General features: G+C 44.1%; 1 protein-coding gene across 3 annotated transcripts in view; it reads left to right on the top strand.

Moving 5' to 3' along the window:
* The window catches only part of si:ch211-1i11.3 (mitogen-activated protein kinase kinase kinase 5), a 139857-nt gene that overhangs the window by 21967 nt on the left and 90946 nt on the right, over positions 1-26944 (top strand). For 2 of the 3 annotated variants that reach the window (XM_052036129.1, XM_052036132.1), the window contains exons 3-7: positions 193-216; positions 3950-4137; positions 12381-12549; positions 21529-21635; positions 25685-25855. In XM_052036129.1, coding sequence (XP_051892089.1) covers positions 193-216; positions 3950-4137; positions 12381-12549; positions 21529-21635; positions 25685-25855 — 659 coding nt within the window. The remainder of the gene's footprint in view (positions 1-192; positions 217-3949; positions 4138-12380; positions 12550-21528; positions 21636-25684; positions 25856-26944) is intronic. The other variant, XM_052036131.1, reaches the window with a different exon arrangement.

Raw genomic sequence — 26944 nt, 5'->3', positions numbered from 1 at the left:
TGTTTTGGGTCCAAATGAAGGGTCTCGAACTGAAACATTGACTGTCCACTTCCCTCCACAGATGCTGCCTGACCTGCTGAGTTTGTCCAGCAGCTTCTTTTTCTCGCTCCAGAATTGGTCCAGCGTCTGCAGTCTTTTGTGTCTCTCTTGACTTTTTTTTAATGATTACTTTTTCTTCTGTTTTATTTGCAGGATATCATTTGCCAGAAAAATATGGTATGTTTGTTTGACAACTATCCAAGATGAGTATGTGTGTTGGTTGTAGACTCAATCTGCATTAACATATGAATTAATTTGGGGATACCACACTGATGATGGAATGAAAATCTAGGCACAACAGTCTGATGTGAGCCACACTTGGTAATTCTGAATGGCCACAAGTCCACTTCATCAGTCTTTGTGTTGGATGTATACTGTCATTGATCTAAACAGGGCCATATAGTGCAGGGTTTGCTCTTTATCTAATATGCTGCATCTGCCCTGGTAGTATATGAAGGCCATCTTATATCTAACAGAGCAGGGTAGAAGTATTCAACTGGGCAGCACAGAAAGAGCTTTGCTCTTGTCCAACCCATAACGTGCATGCACTGGGATTGCTTAATAGGGTGATGTTGGGGGAGCATGACTCTGTGTCTAATCCGTGTGTGGATTCGTATTTGCCCCGCAAATGCTGCTTCTGACTCTCGCTTAGGCTTCTGCAACCTGCCGTTAATAAGCCGAGATTCTTACTATGTATCCACGCGTGCTGAATGTATGGTCTCAGTGGCACTGTCTCAAGGGGCAGAGTGAATGGAAACTAATGGGAAGTAATGGAGTAGTCAAGGCATGTGGCTTTTCTCATCCTGAATCCAGTTACAGATGGGCATTAGTGGGTACCTGGAACCTTCTGAGTTGAGGGCTGTCAGTTGACTATTTCCCAGGCAAAACAATGCACAGTGCTGGGGAGACCATAAGAAATAAGAGAATTTATCAGCACTGAAATCTATACCAGCTGCTGGTTACAAAAATGTTCCTTTTGTGTTACCAGGAAATCTGATATAATTCATTGCTATGATTCGTCCCGTATATGGAATGAAATGTACAGTATCAAATGTGAACTCTCTGCAGGTTGGGATTTGTGTTCCTTGGCACATGCTGTGATTTACTTGGACACCTCAGGTCCAGCACACTTCAGAGGTTGTGGAGGACCATGTCCAGTTCATCAGAGAGCAGTTTCAGCTTGCAGGGCTGTTTACTGAATGGTTACTGGTCTGACTGGTTGGAGAGAGAACAAGAGAGATAACGTTAATGTTAGCTTTTTGGTTAAATGAGAACAAGAAATAGGAAAGCTGTTTGTGACTGCTGTTGGGTTCTTTAACTAAAGTCACAGACTTTTCCCTTTGGACTGATTGGGGGAAGGAGCCAGACACCAGATGAGAAGATGAGTCATGTTCCTGACTCCTTTGGGCTTAATGAAGATTTTGACAGCACTCACTTGTTTTTGTGTCTGGAGAAACAACTCTTTCTTGGAATAAGGCTGGGGGAATGTTCAGCAATTCAGCACTGGCAGGTCGGTGCAGTGTGTATGCAAAGTGCCGCTCGCAGAAGTTAGTGGATGGGGATTAAGGGCTATTTACTATTTGTATCATTCCAATTAGCAGCTGGACCACTTGTTAGGGATTGCCAGGGATTTGGCTTCTGTGATTGATTCGACACCTGGGGTCTCATTCTGGGAGTTCAGTCACCCTCTGCACCCACACAAAACGCAGGTTCCATGACCCACCAGTTTATTTTAAACATCTGCAAGGAAGCCACCCAAATATAGAACTCCAGGGTGACTTTGCACAACTTTGTACCAAGAGCGGCACTTTGCACAACTTCTAGACCAGCGCAAGATGAGACCTCTGCCCCCGGTCGATCAAGTTAACATCCATCCAAAGGCCATTTGTACTCAATGGGCCTGTCATGAGTAGCCATTTTTCCTCTGGTTACCCTCCCTGTATTCCTGCTGGTTCTTTACTTTTAAGAGCCTTTTATCTCTATTTCATCCTGGAGCCTTTCTGGAGCCAATAAAGCCTTCCTTGCATATCTCCATTTGCATTGCCACGCACATTACTATAAAGACCTCTGGAAAACAATGAAATAAAGAAGTTGGGCCAAGATTAACTGATGTCTGGGAACAGGGCTTTGAGTAATTTAGCAGGGCACGTCCTCCCTCTGACCATGTGGGTTTTCTCTGGGTGCTCTGTTTCTTCCCACATCCCAGAGACATGCGGTTGCTAGGTTAATTGGTGATGGTACATTGTCCCTAGTGTGTAGCTGAGTGGTAGAATCTGGAGGTGGGGAGGATATTAAACGGGATTAATGTAAGATTAGTATAAATGGGTGGTTGTTGGTCAGCATGGACTGGATGGGCCAAAGGGACTGTTTCCCTGCTGTATGTCTCCAATCCTGTCTTTAAAGGAACATTCCATTGCGTTGTTTGTTACTATTTGTATTCCAACAAGGTCTGACTTGGTTAGTAGAGCAAGGACAGTTGTTCTGCTACTACATGCTCCATGTCATCAGTCAAATCCAGTATGCCATAGAATCACAGAAAGATACAGCACGGAAACCCGTCGAGTCCATGCCGACCATCAACCACCCATTTACACCAATTCTACATTAATCCCATTTTTTAAATTCTCCCCCACATTCTCATCAAATCCCCCCAGATTCTGCCCCTCCACCTACACACTGGGGGCAACTTACAATGACCAATTAACCTACCAACCCATACACCTTTGGGATGTGGAAGGAAACCGGAGCACCCAGAAGAAATCCACAAGGTGGTAAGGAGAGCATGCAAACTCCACACAGACAGCACCCGAAGTCAGGATTGAACCTGGGTCTCTGGCGCTGTGAGGCAGTGGGCCTTCTAGCTGCGCCACTGTTCCACCCTTAACCACGTTCTCTCGAAGTATTTCGTAATCCTCTGGTCTCATGTCTGGGGCTTTGGGCAAATTCCTTACTGACTACTGGGTTAAACCTTTCCTCAAGTTATCTGTCTTGTCAGGCTGGGATTAAAAGTACAGACCAGGCTTTAACTGATAGAACATTACAAGCAACCTACCCTTGTTCTCTTGACATACAACGACAGGCCAATATCAATCCAGTTCCCACTGGGGTTCGGAGCAGAGAACTTAACGTAAGCCATTATTGGCACCACTGGATAATTGCACTTCATTAATATGGTATTTATCTACACTTCAATTTTCTGGAGAAACTATTTGCCTTTATTGGGAGAGGTTACTGTAGTTACTATTTAATTCACTCTCAGAAGAGCTTTACTCTTTGGAGAGAAGGAGGATGAGGGGAGACATGATAGAGGTATACAAAATATTAAGAGGAATAGATAGAGTGGACAGCCAGCGCCTCTTTCCCAGGGCACCAATGCTCAATACAAGAGGCATGGCTTTAAAGTAATGGGTGGGAAGTTCAAGGGAGATATCAGAGGGGGGTTTTGTACCCAGAGAGTGGTTGGGGCATGGAATGCGCTGCCTGGGGTGATGGTGGAGGCAGGTGCATTGGTCAAATTCAAGAGATCGCTAGATAAGCATATGGAGGAATTTAAAATAGAGGGATATGTGGGAGGAAAGGGTTAGATAGTCTTAGGCGAGGTTTAAAGGTCAGCACAACATGGTGGGCCAAAGGGCCTGAATTGTACTGTACTGTTCTATGATTCTATGAAAAGGTTTTCTGAGTATTATAACTTCGCTTGCTGCATCTTGGACTTCTACTTGAATCATGTGCCTTGCTCCACCTCCAACTCATCGATTGGTACAATAATTATTCTTTTATCCTCACCAGCCAAAGCACTTTAACAAAGAATCTGCTGGGTTAGGATTATTTTATGGCCTCTTTCTATACAACAGGGTTGACTCTATGTGTAGTTTTCTGACAGGATGTTGTCTCCCCCTCCCTCTTCCAGGGCTGTTGCGGGAACTACATGTTCATCCCATACATCGTGACGCCCACTGGGAAGCTCTTCTGCTGTGAAGCCAGCATGATAAAAGGTCTGACTGAGATGTTCCAGCCACACTTTAACCTCGAGCCCCTGCTCATGCCCCTGGTGGATCGTCTGACTAAACTACTGGAGGAAACGCAGATTAATTCTTGGTGAGATTTCTGGTGCTGTGACAAACTTTCAGGATGTAGGGAAGGGATTAAGAAGCAAGATCCCAGGGGTGGTCATTTATGGAGTTTTCCCTGCGCCACACACCTCTGAGTATGGTACTAGGAGGATAGTACAGATAAGTGCTTGGCCAAAGAGATAGAACATAGAACAATTACAGCACAATTCAGGCCCTTCGGCCCACAAAGCTGTGCCAAACATGTCCCTACCCTAGAAATTACTAGGCTTACCCATAGCCCTCTATTTTGCTCAGCTCCATGTACCTATCTAACAGTGTCTTGAAAGACCCTATCGTATCTGCCTCCACCACCGTTGCCGGCAGCCCATTCCATGCACTCACCACTCTCTGAGTAAAAAAACTTACCCCTGACATCTCCTCTCCTCTATATCTACTCCCCAGTGCCTTAAACCTATGTCTTCTTGTGGCCATCAATTCAGCCCTGGGGAAAAGCCTCTGACTATCTACCCTATCAATACCTCTCACCATCTTATACACCTCAATCAGGTCCCCCCTCATCCTCCGTCTCTCCAAGGAGAAAAGGCCGAGTTCCCTCAACCTGCTTTCATAAGGCATGCTCCGCATTCCAGGCAGCATCCTTGTAAATCTCCTCTGCACCCTCTCTATGGCTTCCACGTCTTTCCTGTAGTGAGGCGACCAGAACTGAGCACAATACTCCAAGTGGGGTCTGACCAGGGACCTATATAGCTGCAACAATACCTCACGGCTCCTAACTTCAATTCCCCGATTGATGAAGGACAATACACCATATGCCTTCTTAACCACAGAGTCAACCTGTGCAGCCGCTTTGAGTGTCCTATGGACTCGGATCCCAAGGTCCCTCTGATCCTCCACACTGCCAAGAGTCCTACCATTAAGACTATATTCCACCAACATATTTGACCTACCAAAATGAACTACTTCACACTTATCTGGGTTGAACTGCATCTGCTACTTCTAGCCCAACTCTGCATCCTATCTATGTCCCTCTGTAATCTCTGACAGCCCTCCAAACTATCCACAACACCCCCAACCTTCGTGTCATCCGCAAACTTACTAACCCACCCCTCCACTTCCTCATCCAGGTTTTTATAAAAATCACAAAGAGTAAGGGTCCCAGTACAGATCCCTGAGGTACACCACTGGTCACCGACCTCCACTCAGAATACGACCCTTCAACAACCACCCTTTGCCTTCTGTGGGCCAGCCAGTTCTGGATCCACACTGCAATGTCCCCTTGGATCCCATGTCTCCTCACCTTCTCCATAAGCCTCGCATGGGGTACCTTATCAAATGCCTTGCTGAAATCCATATACACTACATCTACTGCTCTCCCTTCATCGATGTGCTTAGTCACATCCTCAAAAAATTCAATCAGGCTTGTAAGGCAGGACCTGCCCTTAACAAAGCCATGCTGACTGCTCCTAATAATATTATACCTCTCCAAATGTTCATAAATCCTGCCCCTCAGAATCTTCTCCATCAGTTTACCAACCACTGAAGTAAGACTCACCGGTCTATAATTTCCTGGGCTATTCCTACTCCCCTTCTTGAATAAGGGAACAACATCCGCAACCCTCCAATCTTCCAGAACCTCTCCCGTCTCCATGGACGACACAAAGATCATCGTCAGAGGCTTCGCAATCTCCTCTCTAGCCTCCCACAGCAACCTGGGGTACATCTCATCCGGTCCCGGCGACTTATCTAACTTGATGCTTTCCAAAGGTTTCAGCACCTCCTCTTTTCTAATATCTACGTGCTCAAGCTTTTCAGGCTGCTGCAAGTCCCCACTACAATCCCCCAGATCTTTTTCCGTGGTGAATACTGACGTAAAGCATTCGTTAAGTACCTCCGCTATTTCTTCCGGATCCATACACACTTTCCTACTGCTGCACTTGATCGGCCCTATCCTTTCGCATTTCATCCTCTTACTCTTCACACACTTGTAGAACGCCTTGGGGTTTTCCTTGATCCTGCCCGCCAAGGCCTTCTCATATCCCCTTCTGGCTCTCCTAATCTCTTTCTTAGGTTCCTTCCTTTTAGCCTTGTACTCCTCCAGATCTCTAACATTACCTAGATCTCTGTACCTTTTGTATGCTTTTCTTTTCCTTTTGACTAGATTTATTATGGCCTTCGTACACCACGGTTCCTGTATCCTCTCATGACTCCCCTGTCTCATCAGAACATGTCTATGCAGAGCTCACACAAATATCCCCTGAATATTTGCCACATATCTTCCGTACTTTTCCCAGAGGACATCTGTTCCCAATTTAATCTTCCAATTTCCTGCCTGACAGCCTCATAATTCCCTTTACTCCAAGTAAACACCTTTCTAGCCTGTCTGTTCCTATCCCTCTCCAGTGCTAACGTAAAGGAGATAGAATTATGATCACTATCACCAAAATGTTCACCCACTGAGAGATCTGACACCTGACCAGGTTCATTACCCAATATCAAATCAAACACAGGCTCTCCTCTTGTAGGTCTATCTACATACTGTGTCAAGAACCCTTCCCGAACACACCTAACAAACTGCACCCCATCTAAACCTCTCACTGTCTGGAGATGCCAATCGATGTTTGGGAAATTAAAATCCCCCATCACAACAACTCTGTTATTCTCACACCTTTCTAGGATCTGCTTCCCTATCTGCTCCTCAATAACCCTGTCACTATTGGGCGGCCTATAAAAAACACCCAGTAAAGTTATCGACCCCTTCCTGTTCCTAACCTCCACCCACAGAGACTCTGTAGACAATCCCTCCACAACGTCCACCTTTTCCACAGCCGTGACACTCTGATCAACAGTGCCACTCCCCCACCTCTCTTGCCTCCCTCCCTGTCCTTCCTGCAACATCTAAAACCTGGCACTTGAATCAACCATTCCAGTCCCGGAGCCATCCAAGTCTCCGTAATGGTCACCACATCATAGCTCCAAGTATCGATCCAAGCTCTAAGCTCATCCGCCTTGTTCACAACACTCCTTGCGTTAAAATAGACACATCTCAAGCCTGTCTGAACACGTCCCTTCTCTATCACCTGCCTATGGTACTTACTCCTAGCCTCTTCTATTTGAGAGCCAAACACCTCTTCCCCAGTCTCTCCGGTATGGATCCCACCCCCCAACAATTCTAGTTTAAACTCTCCCCAGCAGCCTTAGCAAACCTCCCCGCCAGTATGTTGGTCCCCTGGGATTCAAGTGCAACCCGTCCTCTTTGAACAGGTCATACCTGCCCCAAAAGATGCCCCAATGATCCAGAAATCTGAATCCCTGCTCCTTACTCCAATCCCTCAGCCATGCATTTAACCTCCTCCTCATTCTGTTCCTATACCCACTGTCGCTTAGCACAGGCAGTAATCCAGAAATTACTACGTTTGAGGTCCTGCTTCTCAACTTCCTTCCTAACTCCCAATAGTCTTTTTTCAGGACCTCATTCCTCTCCCTACCTATGTCATTGGTACCAATATATACCACGACCTCTGGCTGTTCTCCCTCCTCCTTCAGGATATCTTGGACGCGATCAGAAACATCCCAGACCCTGGCACCTGGGAGGCAAACTACCTTCCGAGTTTCTTTCCTGCGTCCACAGAATCGCTTGTCTGCCCACCTAACTATAGAGTCCCCCATCACTAGTGCCCTCCTCTCTCCTTCCCTACCCATCTGAGCCACAGGGCCAGGCTCTGTGCCAGAGTCACTGCCACTGTTGCTTCCCCCAGGCAGGCTGTCTCCCCCAACAGTACTCAAGCAGGAGTACTTATTGTCAAGGGGTACAGGATAGTGGTAGAAGGAGGGTTTTCGATTCCTGGGACATGCACATTAGCAGAGCTGGGAGTAGTGTATCATGGGGAAGCTTGCTGGTGCTGAGGGGGAGGTTTAAACTAACTTGGCAAAGGAAGGTACCATTGGAAATGAGGAAATAGGTGCAGAAGGAGTTGTGTTTGAGGAAACCTGCTCTGATCACATTTCCACTTACATATTAATATTCAAATCCCTCACTCTACAAGGTCAGTGATTTGAGGAAACTAATACCCACTCGGTGACTCTGAGTTTATCCATTGATCCAATTAATCCATTTATCCAAGCCACCAGAATGGTCCCAATAATAACAGGAAACTCAGTGATAAAGTGGAGGGTGGAATCAAAAGTGTTATTGTTACAAAAGAAAAGGAACATTTGGGATTAGAAAATTTGGCAAAAGAACATTTGGGATTAGAGGTTGACAAGTCTTGATCTGATTGGCCTCTATCCAAGTGTGTTAAAAGAAGTGGCTTTTAGTATAGTGGATGCATTGGTTGGATCTTCCATATTTCACTTGATTCTGGAATGGTTCCAATGGTTTGGAAACCACATGTAGCATTCCTTTCAAGAAAGTTTTGGAACTGAGAGCGGGAAATCATGGGCCAGTTAGCTTAGTGGGAAGATGCTGCAATCTATTAAGGAAGTAATAGCAGAACATTTAGAAAATTATAGTACAATTATGCAAAGTAGTTTTATGTGAGGGAAATTGTGCTTGACAAATTTATTAGAGTTCTTTGAGGATATAACAAGCTGGGTGGATAAAGAGGATTTAATAAATGCAGCATCGTTGGACTTCCAGAAGACTTTCCATAAAGCAGCAAGTTATCACCTCATGGCATTGAGGCTAATATGTTGGCCTGGATAGGGGATTGGCTAACTAAGAGAAAATTAGGATAAATGGATCATTTTCAGGGTTGGAAGCTGTAAGTAGTGGGGTGCCACAGGGATTAGTGCTTCGGCCTCAGCTATTTGCAATCTGATTTAATGGCCTGGGTGTTCTGCAGCCATATTTTCTTAAAATACAATGAAAGGTAAAAATCAAGTTGGGAGGAGGATGCAGAGACCCTGCACAGGGATGTGGATAGGTTAAGGGAGCAGGCAAAATTTTGGCAGATGTAGTATAATGTCAAAGTCAAAGTCGAGTTTATTGTCATGTGCACTGTTACATGTATGCACAGATGCAATGAAAAATTTAATTGCAGCAACATCATAACATTAGAAAAGCAGCATTCACAAGAAAAACATGAACTCAACGTAAATTATACACAATTTTTACAAGAAATAACACAATTAGAACAAAATAATAACAAATGTGTGGAACTATGAAGTTTTCCATTTTGATGGGAAGTATCGAAAACCATTCTCTCCAGACGTTCTCTCTTCTCCCCCCTCCCATTGCGCAGAAGATACAAAAGCGTGAAAGCACATACCACCAGGCTCAAGGACAGCTTCTATCCTGCTGTTATAAGACCATTGAATGGATCTCTTGTACGATACGATGGACTCTTGACCTTATAATCTACCTTGTCATGGCCTTGCACCTTATTGTCTGCCTGCTCTGCACTTTCTCTGTAACTGTAACACTTTATTCTGCATTCTGTTATCGTTATCCTTGGTACGACCTCAATGTACTTAAGTGATGAAATGATCTGTACGCATGGCATGCAAAACAAGTTTTCACTGTACCTCGGTACATGTGACAATAATAAACCAATTTATTTACCAATTTAAATACAGCTGTTTAATCAAAGAGCGTCTACAGAATGGTGCAGAAGGATCTGGTTGTCCTCATGCATGAAGTATGGGCCATTAGCAAGTGGGCACAGCTAGTAATAGGAAAGGCAAATGGAATGTTTGCCTTTATTGCAAGAAGGATGGAGAATAAAAGTAGGGAAGCCCTGCTGCAACCGTATCAGTTAATGAGGCTACACTTGGACTGCTGAATACAGAATTCATTTCCTTATTTAAAGAATGATATATTTGCATTGGAAATAATTCAGAAAAGGTTTACTGTTAATTCCTTGGTAGAAGAATTTGACACGAGGGCAGTTTGGGCCTAAATTCATTGGAGTTTAGCAGAATGGGTAGTCATCTTATTTAAATATGTGGGATTCTGATGGGGCTTGATAAGGGAGAATGTTTTCCCTTGAGGGGGAATCTAAAACTAGGGGGCAGAATAAAGGCTCTCCTTTTAAGATGGAGATGTCGAGGAATTTCTTCCCTACAGGTCCTGAATCTTTGGGATTCAACATTCCAGAGACCTGTGCAGGCTTAACCTTTGAAATAATTCACGGCCAAGACAGACAGAATTTTGGTCTGTCTGGGAATCAAGGTTTCTGGGGTAGGTGGAGATCAAACTAGCCATGATCTTAATCTCAAGGCACCATATGGCTGACTCCTGCTTCTATTTCTTATGTTCTTATATAAATTAGTCACAGCAGTCCGACAACTGAGGTCGTGTGGAACAATCGAACAGTCCAGAGAGAAAATCCTTTTAACTTTAAAATTTCACTACAACTCTCATTGTCCCTACAAAAAGTTAATAAATATTTGTGGTGAATGAGGTTTCTGCAGCTTTTCTTCTCCTGCTTTCTGCACGGTCCCAACTGGAGTGCAGAGTGCAGGAGAAGAAAAGCTGCAGAACCTTATTAAATGTTGCTCAGGTGGTGAAATTAAAAAGTGGGGATAGATTGTCCTCACTGCTGTGAAAGGGCCAGGTTATCTGCCTGCTTGTCTGCATTTTGCCAAATTCTTCACTGCTATGGTGACTGGAAGCACCTAACTGGGAACTCCTCAGCTGGCAAGGGTTGCAGCCATCTCTGAACCACGTTCAGTAACTTGTCCATCTCTGGCTTGCATGACCAGCAGTGTTTGAAACTACAGCAGAGTTGGAGCCAGGAGGAGGTCCTGATAAACCTGGTATCCTGTCTCAATTGTATCCAAGGTTCAGAAGGTGCTATCATTTGAGTTATAGAGTTATACAGCATGGAAACAGACCCTTCAGCCCAAATCATCCATGCTGACCAAGTTTCCTACCTGAACTAGACCCATATCCCTGCATATGGCCCTTATCCCTCTGAACCATGTCTAAATTCCACTTAAATGTGGCAATTGTTCCTGCCTCTACAGCTTCCTCTGGCAGCTCATTCTACATACCCACCACCCTCTGTGTGAAAAGGTTGTCCCTCACATCCCCTCTAATTTTTTTTCTTTTTACCTTAAATATATGCCCTTTAGTTTTAGACTCCTCTAATCTAAGAAAAGAACTGTGACCATTAACCCTATCTATGCCCCTCATGATCTTATATACCCCTATGACATCATCCCTCAACCTCCTACAATCTGGGGAAAATAGCCCCAACCTATCCTTATAACTCGTGTACAAAAGGCAAGGATGCTTGTAGCATTTTTCTTTGATTTTTGCTTTGTAGTAATTCACATTTCTCAAGATGGCTTAGTAGGTTTATCCAATGAACAAGGTCTTGTGAGCGATCATGGGTATTTGTTATGTTGGTTAATCACTGACTTAGCAATGGGAGCACCAGTAGTCATCTCCAGACTGCACCCATTATCATTAAGGCCGAAGGTGGTGGAATGAGTCATTAGCCACCATTGGGAAGCATCCGATGGAGGAATTTCTTTCCACTGTCTGGAGAATCGGACACCAGGGATAATTGGCAAAAGAACCAAGGGAATGTCAGGAATATCAAGTATTGTAATCAGCCTGAAAGGATGGCGGAAGCAGATTCAGTGGCAAATTTCACAAATAGAATTGGACAAATAATTGAGAGAATTATTTGCAGGATCCTGAGCAAGAGGTATTAGGACAAATTGGATGGCTCTTTCAAGGAGCCAGCACAGATTCAGTGAACGGAATGGCCTCCCTCTATTCTGTGAATTTCTCTGGTCATATATGTTAATATTGGCTTCTACCTGTTAGGCAGAGCAAACTCATCTATGCTCACAGGTAACAAAAGGGTAACAATAAGATTCGAAGGTTCACTTCTGTAAAACCATGCCCAAATTGGGCAGTATTTGTTGGACGACAGAACGTATATAAAACCACAAAAAAATGAAAGGTCAACATTCCATTTGCCAGCCTAACTCTGTATATCCCTCAGGCAGCATTTGGGCAGTGCTATCAGACATCACTGACTTGCCCAAGCATCAGCATGAATGAGTTTTCCCAATGACTGCAAAACTTCTGGTACTGAAGCAGTAGAAATCTCCCAATGAAAAGATAGAATTGCTTTTGCTATTTAAAGCCTAGCCTCAGGCAGATGTTGTCTAACTGGAAACACCACTGAAGGATTAGTAGGCCTCCATTTATGAAGAGATTAAAATGTGAGGATTCAGTGGAAGCAGCAACATTGGAATTGGTTATGTTTATTGGGATTACTGAGGAGAGGTCTTTTTTTCCTCCTTCTGCAGTGAGTATTTTCGGGAAACCATTCGGAATGACATTCGCAAAGCAAGGGAGACGTACAGTGGGCAGGAGCTACGGGATGCCCTTGCACGGATACAACAGCGTCTAGACAGTGTCGAGCTGCTGAGTGCGGACATTGTGGTGAACCTTCTGCTGTCCTACCGGGATGTACAGGTGCATCAGCCAATGGGGGTACCAAGATAAACCACAAATAAGGCTCTCCACTCTAACACTCCCTTCATAGCATTTTGCATCACTATAACAGTAACATTCCTGCCATTGACACTATCTTTGGCTGCCACAAAGTTTCTGCAAATTGGTGTGGATTTTGTTAACAGATGTTCCTGGGAACAGTTCAGAGGCTCCCTAAGCACAGCAATGCCACAGTGCAAGTTATTTGTCTCAAAGGTGTGAGCTCAGTTACTCCGAAAGGGAGAGTCAGAAAACACAGCAGGTCCTTTGCTTATTTGTGTTTTCACCTACATATCAGATAATGCAGTCTGATAACACCTCCATTCCACCTTAGAATTATTTCCCCAGGTGTCAATGCATTAATGATTTAACAGTGCAATACTATGGTCTGTTCCTCCTACCTGCTTTCCAGGGACAGATGATTCCTTATCATCTCTGGCTCAGTCGTGACATTCCTGTCTCTCAGGCAAAGCTTCCAGGGTCAAGTTCCACTGTCAGAACTTCAAATAGAATTTAATTTGATAAACCTGTGTGGACTGAGGGAGCACCAGTCTTGTAGTGAATTTAAACCAGGACCCTGTCTGTGCTCTGAGGCATCATTGTAAGAAGAGCAAAGGAGTTGTCCCTGGAGTCCTGGCCCATGTTTATCCTTCAACGAACAATACAGAAACAAATTATCTGGTTGTCACTGAATTGTGGTGTATGGGAGCACAAAATATGGCTGCCGAATTTACAAAAGCGACTGCCCTTTAAAAAGTAAGTCATTCACTGTAAATTCTCTTCCTCTCCCTTTTATACTGAAGTGTTATTGTAAGCATATCTGCATTTTGTTGACTGTATTGCATAGCTTTTGTATATGTAAATGTAAAGCCCTGTCTAAATATAGAATGAAATTTCCATAGTGCTCCTTGATCTGGTACTGCCCTTGTCTTATTGTCTGAGATTGAGAAAAGTATTGGGCAGCATTGCAAACCAGGCTGCATCACTGCCCCACCATTCTCCCAGTCTTTCTTGCTCCAATGTTGCATCTTACCTCCAACAAACTTCCCATGGAGTACACATAATCTCCAGGATGAGTGGGAATCTGTTTAACTACACTCCCGAGACAAGGTCACTCAAAATGCACAGCTTGTATTCGAGCAGAAGTAGGCAGACGATGCTTAGGTTTGTTGACACTGAGAGGCTGAGTGCAAAGCCATTGCTGACTCATTTGCCAGAGCATTCCAAGGAATGGGCTTTATGCTCAACATCTGCAGGAGGTCGATCTTCCACCGACCTGTTCCTGCTGGACAACACTGCCCTCCAACAATAAAGATTCATTGTGAGGCTCTGAATATCCTGGACCACTTCTTATGTCTTGGGAGCCACTTCTCTGTGAAGGCAGACCTCAGTAATGAAATCCACTATTGCCTTCAATGCAAACTTTAGTCAATTAATGAAAAGGGTGCTTGAAGATCAAGCCCTCAGACCTGACACAAAACTAGGCAGCAGAGATCCTTACTTCTGAGACCTGGACTACCCACAGCAGGTATCAGAAGGTGTTAGAGATACCAACAAACTCCTCCAAACTCACTGTAAGAAGAAGGGAACCAATGTCAGTGTCCTCCCCCAGACCAACATCCCCGGCATTGAGGTTCGAGTCACACTCATCCAGCCACAGTGGGCAGGTCTATCTGACACCAGACTCTCGAAATAGGCACTCTTTTCTGAGCTCAATGTCCTCTCTGACTCCTGGGAATCTCTGGCCCATGGCTACTGAAAGTGGAGACGGAGGATTAAGAACCTCAAAACCATGCAGTGGGAGCACACACAAGTCCTGCGTACGTGGCAGAAAGAGTGCGCCACCTCACAAACTACCCCCTGCCTGCCCTATTGGTAAGGGAGTTTGTGTTCCTACATCGGTCTCCGAGGGACTTCTGAGAAGAAAGTTGTCCAGACCAGTAATCCCACAAGCACACCTTACACAAAGCAATTTTTAGTGTCACGCTGACTTGGAATCTTATTGTAGTGCAACATATTTGAGGCGTAACACTGTTGTACCCGAATAGGTCATTGCGACAGAAGTTCTGTTTCTCTGACTGCCAGTGTAACATCTCTCCATTTTAATTCTCTTCACCTTTAGTTAACTCTAACAGGACACAAACAGACCATTGGCTCAGTAGCCCAAGGTGGGATTATCCTCCATGTGAATCCCCTCCTATTTCTATTTTATCTCGCCCAACAAAGCAGCCTCTCTTTTTTTCTCAGGCATCTTGATTCCCCTTGTCCGCCAGAGTTGTTTGCCTGAACCATTCCTTGTTTTACTCAGCTCCTTGTCATTCTCTGCATAACAAAGGTTCATCGCACTCTTCTGAGAGCGGTGGTGCGATTGGCCAGTGATGGCTGCCTCTGAGGATCTGCCGAGTCAGAATAACAGAGTTCCCGACCTTCCCACGTGACTGGGAGTTTCTTGGGATTGCAGGTCCCAGCTGTGAGAAATCGAAGTTTCCCGAATCATGGAATTTCCTACAGAGATCTGTGATGATGTGAAGTGTCCAGAATGTGATGAGCATTCAACACGTTGCTGTTCTCTAAATGGGGAGAGCTCTCGAAGTTGAGGAGCTTTGAAATGTGGTCTCTGGCCCTATTGCCCTCAACTTCATTCCCATCCTCAGCCTCCCCCACCCTCCTTGCCCCTGGTCATCCTTGGCCTCTCATGTTTGGTTACAAGAGCTTTCCTGGTTTGTGGAAAGCATCAGACACCAGCAAAATCATTCGGCTTCTGTGGATCAAGGAGGAATATCATTGTGACCACACCTCTTGTGATCAGCCATCATTTGGTAACTCTGGTGGAGGCCTTTATCCATCTCACTCACTGGGCCCTTCTCCAGGTTGAGGATTTTCAGGCGCTTACTGGGCCACAGTGCTTAGACAGAAAATAATTGCAACTTGAACCAGATCAGTATTAACTGTTAGCTGTGGATTCTCTGTATAAATTGTTTCTTTGCCATCAGTTCCAATCTCAGTGATATTCCCCAGCCAGTTCCCCATTCCACCCACAGCCAGCGAAGATCATGTACTGATCCACACTTACCACCCACTTATTTTTCCCTATGTGGATTAAGATTAAGATGCATTCTGACTAGGAGTTTTAAAATGGGGAGGGTTTGATAGGACTGAAAACAAAAGCTATTAATCTTGTGGGTGATTTCCAGAACAAAGAGCTTGATCACACCAAAGGCAATGGAAACCTGGAACTCACTCCCCCAGTATTGTGCTCAGTTGAACATCTCATTGCTGAAATTGATAGGTTTTTGCCGGGTAGCAGTAGTGAGGTTTGCGGAGACAAAGTGGGTAAATGGTGTTGAAGTGCAAACAGACCCTGATCTAATTGAATGGGCAGATTTTCTCCTCTACCTAAAGTGTCTCTGTTCCCCATTGACTCCTGATTGCAGTCTTAGTTGGTATTAAATTCATTGCACTTGGAATACATCCATTTCAGTCCAGCATGTTGCAAGCACACTGGATCACCTCATGGAAATTAACTTTCTTGTTTACTTACATTTCCTCCCCCACGTTCCCACAAACTTCTATGGGTGAGTAATCCTCTTCAAAGAAAGTCTAGATATCCAGTCTGTCCTCGTAGAACATGAACAAAATGTACAGGGGGTACGCCAAGCCTGTATTAATGTTTCTAGAATCTAATAAATATTGTAACCACAGGAGTAAGTTTTAGATTGGAATTAGGGAAATGTAGTGGTTACATGAATACACTAGAAATCCAGAGGCTGTGAGTGTTAACCATAGCAAGCTGAGAATTGAAACTACATTAAGAATCTGCAGATTGGTAGCAGTAAATTTTACCACGGAGCTGTTGACATTTCAAAAAGCCTCGCCTGACATCCCAGGGAATAGAACCTGTCACCTCTGGTGAATGCAACACCACATTATCATTGTAGTCTTGTAACAACCCTTTGAAATGTTTGAAGGAGAAAGTCTCTGGCTGTCTTTGCAGGAGAAATTAGAGACCTACAATAAATCCTGGTCTTGCCAGCAATGCCCACATCCTAAGCTTGAATTAAAAGGAGAAAATTCATTCAACCCTGGTACTTAATTGATTAGATGTTGTACAAATATTTACTTTCCCTATTCTCAGTTTTATAACGGCTATTTAATTCCTCACAATCATGAAGTACATTTTCTATTTTGCAGGCTCTGCTCTGTAACTCTGGGCTTCATTTCATGGAAAGCCGGCGTGTGCCTGATCTTTTTTCTCTTAGTTGATGCATTTTTGTTTAATTGCTCTACTTCTTGTAGAAATTTGCATCTTACGATAAACAAACGTGGACTTTGAAACGTTGACCCGTTCCTGTACCTTAATTGACCACTTGCCCTCTCCAGTTCCAAACACAACTACACATAAAATTACAGGTGCAGGAAAAGACCATTTGGCCCAACAGCTCTGTGCTGGTGTTTATGCTGCTCGCTAGCCTCCTTCCGCCTTGGTACATCTCAATCTACCGGCATGTCATGCTGTTCTGCTCTTCCTCATGTATTTTCCTAGCAGCTATGCAACCATTCCATATGGGAGCAAATTACTCCCTGCTTAGAGGAGATTCCCTTGAATTCCTTTTTGCATTTATTAAAGACCCATATATGGTCCAGCTTTGGACTCATTGCAACTGGAAACCACTTTCACATCATAATTTTGAAGACTTTTATTTGGCAGCCGATAGCATGGCAGTTCGTGCTGCTGCCTCATAGCTGCAGGGACTTGGGTTCAATCCTGACTTCAGATGCAGTCTGTGTGGAGTTTGCACGTTCTCCCTGGGGGATTCCTCTGAGCCCTCCGTCTTCCTGCCACACCCCACAGAAGTGCTAGTAGGTTACTTGGCTTCTGCAAATCACGACGTAGTGCATGGCAGTGGCAGAAGAACCAAAGTGGAGTTGATGGGCATGCGAGAGAATAAAATGCAGGGCTAGAGGGGAATGGGACAGATTATTATGTTGGAAGCCAGCCTGGATTTAATGGGCTTAGTGGCCTTCTCCAGTTTTGTATAATAAGTACATTCAGTGAGTGAGTAAGTAACCCTCAGCCTCTTCTTGAAGAGAGCACTGGTTTGTTCAGTCCTTCTGATTGAATTTTCTTCGTTCTGACATTATCTGTGTAAATATCTACAGTCCTTCTGTATCCTTTTTGTGGTCAGGAGACTAGAATGTTATAAGGTGCAGGATAACCAAGGTGCTGTCTAAGTTTAGCTAACTTCTCTTTTCTCAGCTTTTGCCTCTCTGTAACTTCTTTTTAAACAACAGAGTTCCTCATTTGTTTCCTGTCTTCGGTGAGGCTTGACCAGACTCGTTTGGAACCTTGGCAGGCAGCACACTTTGCATCAAATGCTGTATTTGATGCAAATCTGCATCAAAATTGTTCCTATCAGGGCTGAGATCTAAGCACATAGTCTAGGTACGGTGGACTGTTGGCACTGCCCTCTCTTGGGTAGAACATTAAACAGAGGCCTGCTTGACATCTGAGGTGGATGTAAACATTTTCTTTTCACTATTCCAAGGAATAACAGAGGGGTCCATTCCAGTCTGGTTTTTATTATATTGGTGGGATCAGCTATGAGTATTGCATTGCATTACATACATTACAGACTTAAATAATTATTTAATTATAAAGCACAGGGACATTCTGGGATTGCGAAAGCTAGCTTGTAAATGTCAGTTCTTCCATTTATTTAGCTTTTAGTTTGCTACTTTTTCCTGTTTAAACAAATTACATAGTTGACTGAGAACTTCAGTGAAACTCTGACGTGATGTTGAGCAATAATATCAGGGTGGCAGGACAGCTGTTATTTCATGATCTTGAACTCCCGAGCAGGCTGCTGAACCAGTTTGCAAGCTTTCTGCGGTGAACTTGCCTCAGAGCAAAACTAGCAGGATGAGGGATCTGACAGGACTTCCTGGATGTAGTGAGCTGAGGCAGCTGGAACCACTGAGTGCAGTAAGACAAAAGGGAAAGGTGAATAATGATCAGCAGCCTGTTAAAGGAGTCACGAGGAGGACCTGTCTTAAATTGTCTGGTGGTAGAATGATGCACCATTACAGAAAGTCCTTTCACTTGGTCCGCTGTGCCTGAACTGGGTCCTACTGTCACCCCAACATTTCAGTCATTGATCCACGTTTTGCCCGGTTTTAGGATTGGAGATTGGCCATTGGCCCAGGCTCTGTGATATTAATCCAGGTGAAGGACCTTGACCCAAAACACCGACTGTCCACTTCCCTCCACAGATGCTGCCTGATCTGCTGAATTGCACCAGCAGTTTGTATTTTACACCACATTCCAGCATCTGCAGTCTCTTGTGTTGCTGTGAAGTTATTGCTCCTTTTTCACTCATTACATAAAAATTTTATTTTTTTTTTGCCAAATGCTCACTGTCCTGTGCTTGCTGATATCTCTTCTGTCAAAACATTTACAATATATTCTTCTGTTCCCCTTCTCTGCTGTAAGAACGTCCCCAGTATCTCCAGTCCTTCTCCCAGACACTAAAGTCCTGTACCCTCACAAAGACCTTGATGAGGCCTTTTAACTGGTGTCTTATTCATGTTTAACATGATTTCCTTTTTCACTATTCTTTTTTTGAAAAAGCCAAATGAAATAGGATTAGAGAAACCCCATTTGCACCAGTTTTGTAGGCATTAATATCCAGAGAATGATCCCTAGATTCAGTGACTGCAAAACGATGATCCTCAGCCAATCTGCCCCACAGCACGACACTGCTCTCCAACATTATGTTGCAGTTATACAAGACGTTCGTGAGGCCGCATTTGGAATATTGTGTTCAGTTTTGGTCACCCTGCTATAGGAAAGATGCCATTAAGCGGGAAAGAGAGCAAAGGAGATTTATGAGGATGTTGCCGGGACTTGAGGGACTGAGTTATGGAGAGAGGTTGAGCAGGTTGGGACTTTATTCATTGGAGTGCAGGAGAATGAGGGGTGAACTTACAGAGGTGTATAAAATCATGAGGGGCATAGAGTGAATGCACACAGTCTATTTCTCAGGGTTGGGGAAATCAAGAACTAGAGGACATTGGATTAGGGTGAGAGGGGAGAGATTTAATGGGAATTGAGGGGCAACTTTTTCACCCAGAGAGTATATGGAATGAGCTGCCAGAGGAAGTGGTTGAAGCAGGTACATTAACAACATTTAAAAGACACTTGGACAAGTACATGGATAGGAAAGGTTTAGAGGGATATAGGCCAAATGCAGGCAGATGGGACTAGCTTGGATGGGCATCTTGGTTGGCACGGATCAGTTGGGTTGAAGGGTTTGTTTCTGTGCCGTCTAACTCTATGATTCAAGCAAAGAACCATGACATGAACAACTTTCCACATCTTGGGATTCACTTCTTAGTGAAGGCTCACGTCGAAGATGAAAATTTTCTTCGCTTTGGTTGTGTCAGCACAACCTTTGTATGTCTGATGAAAAGTGTGTTTTGAAAGCAAAACCTCGAAGCTCGCACAAAGCTCATTGTTTACGAAGTGGCAGTGGCCCTGTCCTCCTGTGGCTTTCTGAGACACGGATTACCTGCAGCAGGCACTCTCAGAGCACTGGGGAGATACCACTGTTGCTGTATCACCCTCGAAATGCACTAAGTGACCAATGTCAGCATCTTCTTCCAAGCCAACCTCCATAGTAGCCAGCGCAAACCAGTACCCAGCGGAGAATTCCAAGCGCAAACTGGAGGAACAGCACCTCATTTTCCAACTTGGAACTTTGCAGCCTAACAGCATGAACATTGAATTCTCCCACTTTAGGTAATCCCCACAAACTAATCCCCCCCCCCCCCCCCCCACCGTGCGTCTTCCCTTCTTCCCTTTCCTAGCCTCTTTTCTTTCTCTCTCTCCTTACCTTTGACCCATCCCCCGGCGGATCTGCTCTCCCCTCCTCCCCCGCACCTGCCCATCACTATCTCTTACCTGCATCTACCTATCACCACCTTGTGCCCACCCTGCCCCCCCCCCTCTTTTGTCCACCTATCACTGCTCTGCTTTTCCCTCCTATATATTGGGCTTCCCCTTTTCCCATCTTCAGTCCTGAAGAAGGGTCCTGACCCGAAACGTTGACCGCCTGCTTTTCTCCATGGATGCTGCCTGGCCTGCTGAGTTCCTCCAGCATCATCGTGAGATGAGGAGGAATTTCTTCAGCTAGAGGGTGGTGAATTTGTGGAATTCATTGCCACAGACTGCTGCGGAGGCCAAGTCACTGGGTGTACTTAAGGCAGAGATTGATAGGTTCTTGGTTGGTAAGAGGGTTAAGGGTACAGGGAGAAGGCGGGAAAATGGGGTAAAAAAGAATCCATGCTTGAATGGCAGAACAGACTCGATGGGCCGAATGGCTTAATTCTGTTCCTACATCTTATTAGTAAAAGTATTGACCACTCATGATGGGTGGGAATTGGTGCCTATCGCAGCTTTCAGCCCCCTCTGCCCACTTGTAGCTGCTCTGTAGCTTAGGGGGAAGTGGGGAACCTCACCTATTTACCCCACTTCCCCACCCATGTGGCTGCCTCGGGAGAGATGAGCCATTTCCCATGGGTCAGTGGGCAAACGCACCACCACGAGTGAGCCCAGCCAGCTGCATCTCTTAAAGCCAATTACCTTAATACCCTCTTAAAGCAAGGATGTCCCAATTTCGGAATTCCATTATTTAAGTGACTTCAGATTTGTCATTAGTGCTAAGCTTAGCTCCAACTTAGCACACGATTGATGTGTGCAATTTGATTTGTAGGCACTTATGTCATCTCTGCTTTTAATGGGAAGGGAAGAGAGAGAGAGAAAAGAAAGATTTTTCCTGAATTGAAGCCATGTTTCAGATGCAAATCTGTGAACGTTGTTCTCACTCTGATCTCACAGCTGGTGAGAGGCGTTGGATAGTTAACCCTTGAGGAATTCTTGACTCTGCTACTTTTGCTTCAAAGGATTTTGATGCGACGATCAAGCTGGTGGAGACCCTGCAGAACCTGCCAACCTGCAACGTGGCTGAGCTCCCCAATGTCAAGTTTCACTACTGCTTCGCACTGAACAGGTAGGAGGAGACCACCACTTGTTCACAGGCTCTTTAGAACACAGTGGTACAACAGCTTCAGCTGAATATCTCTTTATGCCAAGTTGTGTTGTGTACATGCTTCACTTACACCCACCAAGTGTCGGGAAGTGAATGGATGAAACATTTTTAATAATCATTCAAGGGACGTGGGCTTCACAGGCTGAGCCAGCATTTAATTGCCCTTGAGAAGGTGGAGGTGATCTGCCTCCTTGAATTTTTAGAACTTTGCAAGAATCATTCAAGGGACGTGGGCTTCACAGGCTGAGCCAGCATTTAGTTGCCCTTGAGAAGGTGGAGGTGATCTGCCTCCTTGAGCAGCTGTAGTCCTTGAGGTGTGGGTACACCCACAGTGCTGTCAGGGAGAGAGCTCCAGGATTTTGATCCAGTGATGGTGAAGGAACATGCACTCCCAAGTTAGTCACAGGTGTCAGGATTTGTTTCAGAAGATTGCAAATTCTTTTCCCAGAGACGTGAGCCCATAATCTAGACAGCATTGCTGTTCAGTACTGATGGAGTGCTGCATTGTTGGAGGTACCATTGCTCTGATGGGTCTGCTTCTCTAAGTGGATGTAATAGATCCCACGGCACGATACCATGTGCCATCCTGACCACTATTTATCCTGCACCCAGTGTTAGTGAAAGCCTGTGATCTTGCTATCACTGTTTGTGGGGTCTTGCGGCTTTATACCAGTGATCAACAAGTACGCAGTGGGTTGTAAAGTGTTTTGGAACACATTGACTTTGTGAGCAGAACTTTATTAATACAAATCATCTTCCTGGAAGATCGGAGAAATGAAATGATCCTTGGGTGAAAAACCAGCAGCAGAGAAATTTCTTTATGCAGTGAATGGTTAGAACATGGAGTGGTTTGTCATAGGCAATGACTTAGGCAAGAAGTTAGGACATTTGAAAGCAAGAAGTATAGAGGGCTATGAGCTGTTTATTTGCCATGAATGCAAACTGCAACCTGAACCTTTGGATTGCTCTAGCAACGAGCTGGCGTAAACTCAATGGCTGATTAGCTTTGTTTTACCTACCTTTCATTCATTGGTTGAGGTGGAGCAATACCTGGTGCAGAACCAAACTAGCTACCCCGATAGTAAATAAGACTCTGCACTTGTGTAGCATCTGTTTCTCATGCCGATCAATTTTAGGAGGCCTGGGGCCATCCTTCTGCAACCAGCCTTTGGAACTCTTTGGAACTTCCTCCTCAATACCTCCATCTTATTCCTAATGGACTGTCCCTGTGCCTCCTTGTGACCCTTTTCCACCACAGATCCCTGCTGAACCAAACCAGGTGTCTCTTGCTATCCACTATCCAATAAAGCATTCTGTTTATACATAAGAAGCCAAGCATAATTACCAGATTGCCAACTCTACTTGGTTGTATTCCAAGAGATTTTATCACATTCCAGTCAAACAACATTTCTTCCCATCCCCAGTACTTGTATAACCATTGAAAATAGGATCAGACAAATGTTCAAAGAAAATGGAAAATGAAACATACAATTTTGTATTAATAGTCCAATGGTCTTTCTCCTGGGTTGCTCACAACTGTGTTTAGTTCCCAGAGGCGCAGGACTCTTTGTTTGGTGGACCACCTTATATAAAGTTAGTTAGGTGCTATTTGTCTTGACCAAGGCATGAATCAGACAGAGGGCAATTAGAAATAAAGAAAGAGACTTGCATTTCTACACATCTTGTCTGATCTCAGTACTCTACCATACTCCGCAAGCAATGAAGCACTTATGAAGTGTATTTGAGGTTGTATTGCAGGAAATGTAGTAGCCAATCTCCACAACAAGCTCTTACAAACAGCAGAGTGATAATGACCAGATCATCTGACCAGTTTCAGAACCTGCGTAAGAATCATGATGTTTACCTACCTTAGGTATTCCCTTCACAACCAGCAAGTTAAGGCGAGCTTTGTTGTCCAACAGCAGGGTGATCCAGTGTATCATTTTATCAATGAGAGAAGGCACCCATCTACCCACCCCCCAAATTAAACCTCAGTGAATGGCCAAAAGACTAACACCTCAGATTTCCCACTCTATGGAGATATTTAATTATTGCTGCAAAATAGCAATCCAGTTCCTACTGAGCATGTGCGGGATGCTGTGCATTATCTGACATAACTAAGATGGGACTGGTCCTTTCTTGATGACCTCATGAAATTCATTTCCAGAGCACCTTGCTGGGACTAGTGATTGTATCTCCTGCTGCATTTGTGCTTTGATTTTGCCTTTGGTATCAGACACTAGTCCAGTGCAGGGGATGTAATGTAATGAAGTAACATAAGGTTACGTAGTGTACAAAGAAGTTCACTTGCTCAACAGTCCAGGTACTTACTTGAAACAGTGATGTCCTCCATCATCCTCCGTCATCAGCGCACCTTAACTGAACTGTGTACTATTGAAAGATGTACAGCAGCAAATTGTGAATGCTTCTTCAACATGCCTCCCAGACCCTTGGCTTCCAATACCTAGAAGGACAAGGCAGCAGGCACATGGGAATAGCATCTTCTAATAGATTCCCCTCCAAGTCACGTATTACTCAGGGAGATCTATCCATGTTCCGTCATTGTTGTGGAGCAGCTCCTGGGAAACTCGACCTGTGGGAGTTTCTTCACCACACAAACCACAGCAGTTCAAGAAGGCAAGCTCACTAATACCTTCTCAAGGACAATTAGGAATTGGCACCAAATTCCAGTCTTGCCAATGATTCTTATGCATCCAGAATAATATTAAGTATACTTTAAAGTCGTCTTTACCAGCTGACGACAAATATCAGCTCTTGATGATCAGGATTTGTATGTACAATGGCTGGTCCAAAGGCCATGAGAACAAAGATACAGTTGTTCAATTTAAAAGCATGCCCGTGAGTGTATTGGATCACCATTTACATTTTGGTGATCGGAAATATGGTGCTCAGTCAATTAAAATCAAGTGGTTGGGGAAGAGTTAGTACCATTTTACCCATATGTCCAAATCTATCCAGGCCATACACTGGCGTGAAGAGTCACCTGTCACCTGGAGAGGTGCGAGAAGCAGTGAGAGTGTCCTTATAACAAAGGCAGCCAAGGGTAGATTTGATAGAGCTTTTCATAGTTTTTATGTATTGTTCTTGCCCATCTAGTTAATCTAATTATATCCCTTGGTAGTTTCCTTGTGATCTCCTAATAGTTTACTTTTCCACTGACTTGTGTTAGCACCAAACTTGGTTACATTGAACCTGGTCCCCTTAATATAGTCTGTAAATAATTAATACCTTAGCACTAATTCACATGCATCTTACATGCATCTGCCAGGCTAAAAATAATCCTTTTAATTCCTCCTGTTTTATGTTCATTAACCAATCTTCAATTCATGGTGATATATCACCCCAATTTTGTGAGCTCTAATTTTGTGCAATAACCTTCAGTGGGGCATCATTTGAATATTTTTGTTTTCAATATTCAAATGTATTCCATCTACTAGTTGGCCATTATCTACCTGGGAGTGAGAACAAATGAAAATAAATCTAACAGGCTTTATAAAACATCATATCTTATCAGCTCTTGAAATCATATTATAATTTTCTTGGTGCCCAATTATCTAACAATAAATCCTACATTTTCCACATTTTGGGACTTGCAGTTTTCTGTTTGCAGAGATTATTCCAAAAACCGGAAGATCAAAACCAGAGCATTTACTCTGTAAAACCGCAGTATATAGATCATGGGCTCCTGGGTATTTATCAGCTTTTAGTTTAATTTATTTCTTGCACTCTTTACTTATTGACACAAATTCCTTTCATGTCTGCATCTCCACTAAATTTTGGTTCCCCACTGTTTTCTGGTTAGTTTTTATGTCTTCAACCACAAGGACAGACTGAAAGTATTTGTTTAATGTCCCTGCCTTCTCCCTGATCTCTATTATAATTTCTCTGCACTCTGCCCATATGGCAATCACATTCACTCTTGCGAATCATATCTTTTTTGCACACCAGGAGAAGGTTTTACAGTCTGTTATTGCCTCTCTTTGCAACAGGCGGAACAAACCTGGAGATCGAGAGAAGGCCCTCTCTGTGATCCTGCCGGTGATGGAGACGGGAGCGCAGATCTCATCTGACCTCTACTGCCTTTGTGGGCGCATATACAAGGATATCTTCATCAGCTCCAACTTCACAGACTGTGAGAGTCGAGACAAGTCATGTTACTGGTAAGAAGCAAGCTTATTTTGAAGGTTCTAGTCATAAGAGTCATACAGCACAGAAACAGACCCTTTGGCCCAACTCGTCTGTGCTCACCAAGATGCCCATCTAACGTTCTATTTTGTAATTACTGCTGTGAGCTAAATACACTGACAGCAGCAATTCTTTTAGACTACACAGCCCTTCATGTAGTGTTCCTGGCACTTCGGTTCCTGACTTCTGCGGTCATGGACAGTTGGCTAAGGATTTGATCTCTGACCCCTTCCCTTTGTATCCATTCCTGAGTCATACTTGCATCCTATGCAAATGGATGGGATTGATTATCATGGGTAGTCAGGTCAGCAATGATCAAGCTGTGCTTGATTGACTCATCGCTGGCTGCTGGGTGAATGAACCGACTCTGACAGACAGTGAAGCCCCAGGTAGAGATGAGGCCCCAGCTGGTGTACTACTGAGGCCCTGCCCCTGACAGCTTTTGTGGGAAGCAAGACAAGGAGTGGAGCCTCAACTTGTAGAGTTATACAGCACAGAAACGGGCTCGACTCGTCCATGCCGACCAAGATGTCTATCTAAGCCAGTCCCATTTGCCTGCATTTGACCCATATCCCTCTAAACCTTTTCATTCCACCTACTTGTCTAAATATCTTTTAAACATTGTAATTGTACCTGCCTTTACAGCTTCCTCTGGCAGCTTGTTCCGTATACCCACCATCCTATGTGTGGAAAAGTTGCCCCTCAGGTTCCTATTAAATCTTAACAAGTTTCCCTTCAACTCCTGTCAAAGTTTGTGAGGGTTTGTAACTGTTATTAAGCGTACCTGTTATTAATCTAAATTATTATAATCAAATGACTCAAAAATGAAAAGGTATTTAAACATTTACAAAATGAAGTAAAAATTATTAAAACTACATTTAAACAGCAATTAAAAATATAAAACCCAAACATCTAAAAAATAAAGAACTGAACCTATAATTTTCTTCCAAATGTGGGGAACCCCTATTTAAATGGAAGGGGAGTCTGATCTTTAGTCTGTCGGTCTACCACTGGGGCAGTTTCCCTCAGCGTATTGCTTGGGACTACAGGTCCTGACGATACCG

The sequence above is a fragment of the Pristis pectinata genome, chromosome 22 (assembly GCF_009764475.1).
Source record: "Pristis pectinata isolate sPriPec2 chromosome 22, sPriPec2.1.pri, whole genome shotgun sequence".
Lineage (NCBI taxonomy): Eukaryota > Metazoa > Chordata > Chondrichthyes > Rhinopristiformes > Pristidae > Pristis > Pristis pectinata.
Note: the sequence above shows the minus strand (reverse complement) of the source record. Positions and strands in the feature narration are given on the sequence as shown.